Source organism: Lygodium microphyllum, chromosome 5, assembly GCF_053477565.2.
Source record: "Lygodium microphyllum isolate KBCC chromosome 5, Lygodium_microphyllum_v1.1.10, whole genome shotgun sequence".
Taxonomy (NCBI): Eukaryota; Viridiplantae; Streptophyta; class Polypodiopsida; order Schizaeales; family Lygodiaceae; genus Lygodium; species Lygodium microphyllum.
This window is the reverse complement of record NC_141139.1, coordinates 101,467,442-101,473,424: the sequence shown is the minus strand read 5'-3', so window position 1 is coordinate 101,473,424 and position 5,983 is coordinate 101,467,442. Positions and strand designations below refer to the sequence as shown.

The following is a 5,983-nucleotide window of genomic DNA, read 5'->3' as shown; positions in this document are numbered from 1 at the left end:
CGTCTATTTGCACGTCTAAATTGCAAAAAACGCGCGTCTATACTCGCATCTAAAATGCAGAATACATGAGATCATACACGCGCTATATAATTCAAATTAATAAAAAGAAATTAAATATCTTTTTTTAAAAATGAGATTTTTGGTTTTGCATTCGCGTCTACTAGCTCATGTAAAAGCGCGTCTATGCACGTGTCTATGTGCCTGTCTAATTTTCCATGTAGACGTGCTTGTAGACGCACAAAAGAAATTAAATAAACAACAATTTTGATTTTCGTATGCGCTTTTATTGATGCGTGTATATGCACATCTAAAGCGCGTCTATTGGTGCGTGTGGATTTCCTTATACATGCGACTATAGACGCAAAATGGTACACGCACAAATAGATGGGCTTATAGACACGCCCGTAAGATTTTCTCTCAATTCAAAAATCGCGTCTAAAAGTGTGTCTAAGAGGCCTTTTTGTTGTAGTGTCCGGCCTGTTATATGGCTAGTGTCTAGTTATTACATCTATCTTTTGGTGGCCATGCGTGTGTCCTACTACAGGGGAGGGAGCTCCCAAGAGAGCGGTTGGAGCAACGCGGCCCAACGCCCACTCCATCTTCTACTATGGAAAAAGTACCCCAATACATTAGGAAAAAAACATGGAGACATTTGCTTAAGAAAATAAGATTTACTTGTAATGACTTGTAGAGAGGGCAATTATGTGACACACCATGGAGCAAGATTTTGATTGCTAAATCCAAATATAGCAATATCTAGAAAGCTCATAGTGGACAAAAGCATCTTTGATAGTAGAAACTAGGCATGAAAACTAGGCCTTGCTTATTTATCAAAGGTATTAGAACTAACAACTTTTGTGATATTCACACTATGCCTCTTAGTGGAAAATGAATAGTGCTTTCTCTATTGAATTCCACCCTAAGGAATGCGATGGATCATGATTCATGATAATGGTGCAATGTGTGGTGCTCTTGGTCAACAACCTCCAAAATATGCACTATTTTGAGGGACAAAGGGTAGGAGAGGCTAGGTGATGTATCGATGCTACCCTTGTCCCTTAGAAATGATTGGTTGTTTTGTTGGATGGTACATGGACATAAAGGAAATAATGATTTTGGTTCCATAAACTGTGTACTTTTAAGGTAAGAATGGAGACTCTTATGAAATTTTACTAACAACCAATAGGATAGTAAGTACAACCAACATTAGGCTTTGTACATTCAACAAGATAGTAAGCACTTTTCCCTTTTCTGGAGTGCGAGAAATTATGGATATATGAGAGTTTGCAATTTCTAGTGTTATGCACTCATTTCCATGAGAACTAGAGGGGTTGTTATTAAGGGGTTCCTCTATGAAATCTTAAATATAATAAAATGTTTCTCTCATGCATGTGCACAATGATTGTGGGTTGGCACGAGTACAATAGATGGTAGGCCTAAAGGAAATAGGTTTCATAGTATTTAATTCAAGTGTGCTCTGTAGGGAGATGTGTACTATAGGCTAACCACTTGTTTGGAACCCTTTTGAGTAGCATTTCCATCTCATGTCTGTCAATGTTGGCAATGGATGTAAAAAGAGGATGAAAGAACAATCACACACAATTAGGAGGGAAAATGAGAAGCTCTCTTGTCTTCTTGTCTTCTTGGGGAGTTAGAAAGGGGGGGGGGTGGGGGGAGGAGGGGACTCTAAGAACAGCTAGACACTCTTTGGCCAGAGTAGATGGGCAAAATCTAGTGTGCACTCTTTACCGCTATTAATGAAATCGCATTATAAAAAACCCCTTTGGTCCTTAAGGATGGAGTAGGTAACTCGTGTTTAGACGTCGAATACACATTCGGAATTTCGGTCATTAACTCCCTCGATTGTGACTGGCGAGAGGCGATGTAAAGAAGGTCTAGTTATAACAGCCTACCCGTATGCTGTGGCTCTAGCGGAGGCGTAGGCCTAATAGGCATAAGTTATAACATGAGTTTGGATGTGGGGAAGTTGTGGCGGTCGTTGGTTTGGGGAGAGAGACAACAGGAAGGACGATTTTTACGTGGTAGGGAGGAGGCAGAGAGAAAGGGGCGCGGCCCAGGGAGCAGCGACAGTACTGGCACTGTGAACATGCAGTGTCTCCAACGCGCGACCACGATGGGGTAGCAGGCGTAACTATGTCATCTAATCAGCTCGACAAAGCGACCTCTTGCGGCCACATGCAGCCTCGCAGCACCTGCATTTCTCATCCCAATTTCATCATCAAGGTCCCACATTATCTCTCTGCCAGTGACGACGTCGCTACAGCTATATAACATCAGCTCAGGTTCAGAACTTGCCACTGCACCTGGCGCAGCATCCTCCAATCTAGTGCAGGCCTATAGGAGCTGGGTGTCTTGCGATAGCTGCTGAGAGTAGCAAGAACATCCTTGTTCTAAACAGATCATGGCTGCCACTGCGCATGCGGTCCGGCCTGTTATATGGCTAGTGTCTAGTTACTACATCTATCTCTTGGCGGCCGTGCGTGCGTCCTACTACAGGGGAGGGAGCTCCCAAGAGAGCGGCTGGAGCAGCGCCCACGCCACGTTCTACGGCGGAAGCGACGCCTCGGGCACAATGGGTAGGTGGCTACTAAATTAATCTCGACATAACTGTGCACAATTTATAAATTGAGACGCCAGTGGATTGATTGAATAAATATTCTGTGATCTATTTGATTACTCCATGTCGATCGACATGGATTGCGACGTAGTAAAGGCTATATTATAATCGGACACACATGACATGTTGACGACAGGCGGCGCTTGCGGCTACGGCGACCTCTACTCCTCCGGCTATGGCACCAACACGGCGGCCCTGAGCACGGCGCTCTTCAACGGCGGGCTGAGCTGCGGTGCCTGCTTCGAGATCAGGTGCGATGCCCAGGCGGACCCCAAATGGTGCCTTGGCGGAGCATCGTCTGTGGTGGTCACGGCCACCAATTTCTGCCCGCCCAACCCAGCACTGTCTAACACCGACGGCGGATGGTGCAATCCCCCTCTCCAGCACTTTGACATGGCCCAGCCGGCCTTCGAGAAGATCGGGGTCTACAAGGGAGGCATCGTGCCGGTGCTCTACAGGAGGTAATTATTACAACTAATCAGGCCAGCTGCTCTCGGCGTCAGCTATGTTTAATTGCAGGGCACCGGCGCAGCATGGCAAGTATTGGCTACTTACTAGTATACATGTCAAGCTACTCCTGAAACGTCATAATACTCCTGAAACGTCATAATAATGTATGTCCGTCTTCAATTCTTCAGGGTGCCCTGCGCGAAGACCGGTGGCATCCACTTCACGCTCAACGGCCACTCCTACTTCAACCTCGTCCTCGTTACCAACGTGGGAGGCGCCGGCGACGTGAGAGCCGTGTCCATCAAGGGCTCCCGCACCGGCTGGCAGCCCATGACCCGCAACTGGGGCCAGAACTGGCAAAGCAACGCCAACCTGGACGGCCAGAGCCTGTCCTTCCAGGTCACCACCAGCGACGGCCGCACCCTCACCTCCTACGACGTAGCGCCCGCCATCTGGCAATTCGGCCAGACCTTCGCCGGCGAGCAGTTCTGAGGCCGCTTGATACGACGCGCCTCCTCAAGTTGGGTCGCCAGGATCAGCGGATTCCCTTTATGCACATCTACATACAGCTATAATTTAGTCTTCGCCCGCGCCGGCCTATAGCCTGCAGAAGTGGTGGCCCTCTCCAGTCGGTGAATCGAGGCCACCCGCTGATGCTTACGCACGCTGTGTGGTGGGTAGGATTCCTCATCCTATTCTGTATTCTCCCATGTCTACAGTGCTAGAGCCGCACGCTCTTGTTCCATGCCTTGGGCTTTCAACCCATCAGCTCTTTGGGCTTCTCTACACAATGAACCTCGGCTACCTCATGTGCAAGCTGGATCCTCATGACACGCATCCCGAAGGGTTGTTCATCCCTGTGCTTTCCATGTAGATGTAAATAATATACACGAGTGCCCTTCTGCTTCAAAACTACTTTTCCACCAATTACATCAGTTAAACACGTTTATCATTCTTCTTCAAACTTACTTTTCGACTTAACTACAACACTTTCCTCATCTGAAAAACGTCTCACAATTTCCACGTTCTTTCCTCATTTGAAAAGCACCGCAAATTTTTCGGGCCGACCCATTGTTGTGCTATGTTGCTTCTTAGTGAAAGTGAAATACCAATTGCAGTTAATTTTCTAAGCAGCACTTGCGTGCCCAACTCGTGCACGTATGCACACACACACACAAATTCCCCAATCCCAAATCGGTATCAAACCCTACAAATGGATTGAGCAAGCCTAGCAATGCTGCCTTACTAACATGCATCCCACAAATATTAGAATTGAATCCTACTGGCAGCAAGCTTGAAATTTTAGCAACTCTTGCACTAATCAAAGAGAGATGGGGAGAAAGAGGAAAGAGAGAGAACCTTACTTGAAGTAAGACTTGCAAGGAGTTTTTGAATACCCTCAGCAATCAGTACATCAAGAGACATACCATTTTTTTGTTGTGTTTGTTGTTTTAGACTGCACATAAAGATAGCAAAATGGGAGCACCATAACCCTAGCACCAAACCTCCACCTCAATTTGGATTGCCAGTAGCAATTCATGATCCTTGATGTACATGTACACACTTTTGTTTAATCTAATTCTTCCACATGTAACCCCACAAGTGGTGGCCTTGTTGACTTTCACTAGTACTTGGTGATTGTTGCCATTTGATGGCGCATGCATGTGGTGGATAATATCCCTCATTCTACTCTACATTTTTCCATGTCTACAATAGAAAAACTACATACTCTTGTTCCATATCTTGGGCCATCAGCCACCTATTTGTTCCATGCCTTGGGCCTTCAATCCATTAGCCACTTATTTGGGCTTGATCTATACACACATGGATGGGAACATTGTGACAATTCCCACGGCTAGCCCATGTCAAAGCGCAACCCAAAGGGTTGCTAATCCATGTTGATGTTTATGTACACGTGTACCATTCTTCTTCAAACTAGTTTCCCACCACTTGTAGCATTCTTGTCACTTCCTCCTCAAGGGGTATATAAACTAGTTTCCCATCAGGTAGAGCACTCATGTCATGCTCTCCTAATGGTATATATATCTCCTCTTTTTGTAGTGTTAGTTCACTCACAATGTCAAATCTTGAAAGTGTATTCCATTGTCCCCCCTCCCAAAGAAAGGGAAATTGCTAGCTCATCACCACATCATCATGGTATGTTAACATAAACACATTCTCAATGAAATTCAAAGCTACAACCTATCTATAGTGCATTATAGGATGTGATTTCTAGGAGTTGTATGGTTTTATTTGTTGAAAGATGGGCATGTGAACCCCATGTATGCAAGGGTGGATAAGGGTAGCTAGGTGTGAATGAATTGGAGGGTAGGGGAAAATGCTAACCCTAGTCATCCAGTGGCTATTTAAACAACCTAGAGGTCACTCTCAATGTAGAGAAGAGTGTACCAGTTGTACTTGTGAACAACTCATTAAGCAAGATCTTCTTCTTGTACTTGAGCTCTCTCTCTCCCTCTTGTGCACACTCTCTTACTCTCACTCTGATATTTCAACATGGTATTAGAGAAATCTCTAATCCACTGAGCTTCCCACAATCACATCTTGGCTTAAGCTCATAAGAGACTTCCATTTCTTCAACTTATCCTTCTTTTCACCATAGCCAATTCAGACCTTCCTCCATTGGAGGAGCTAGTGTGAGCAAAGGAAGCCATATCAATTCTTGATTCCTTTTGGAAACTTCTTTTCCAGCTCAGATTGCTTCAGAATGTTGCATTGAACACTGACATTGAGCAACCAAGAAGGTATCATTACGTGTTTTTGCAGATTTAGTGTAGTTTTAACAATGTGAACTATCACGCTATAGCACATGCAATAGAGGGCACAATCCTTTGAACTACCATAGGTCTTTTTTAGCCCTCCAAGTGGGCTATCTCC

The 5,983-nt window shown here is 45.2% G+C and overlaps 1 protein-coding gene across 1 annotated transcript; it reads left to right on the top strand.

The window, feature by feature from the left end:
* The first annotated feature begins 1,995 nt into the window (after positions 1-1,995).
* Positions 1,996-4,063, top strand: LOC148036208 (expansin-A10-like). Its single transcript, XM_087678207.1, has 3 exons — positions 1,996-2,597; positions 2,775-3,099; positions 3,277-4,063. The coding sequence occupies exons 1-3, from the start codon at positions 2,423-2,425 to the stop codon at positions 3,578-3,580; spliced, it is 804 nt and encodes a 267-aa protein (XP_087534333.1). The 5' UTR covers positions 1,996-2,422; the 3' UTR covers positions 3,581-4,063.
* The last annotated feature ends 1,920 nt before the right edge of the window (positions 4,064-5,983 follow it).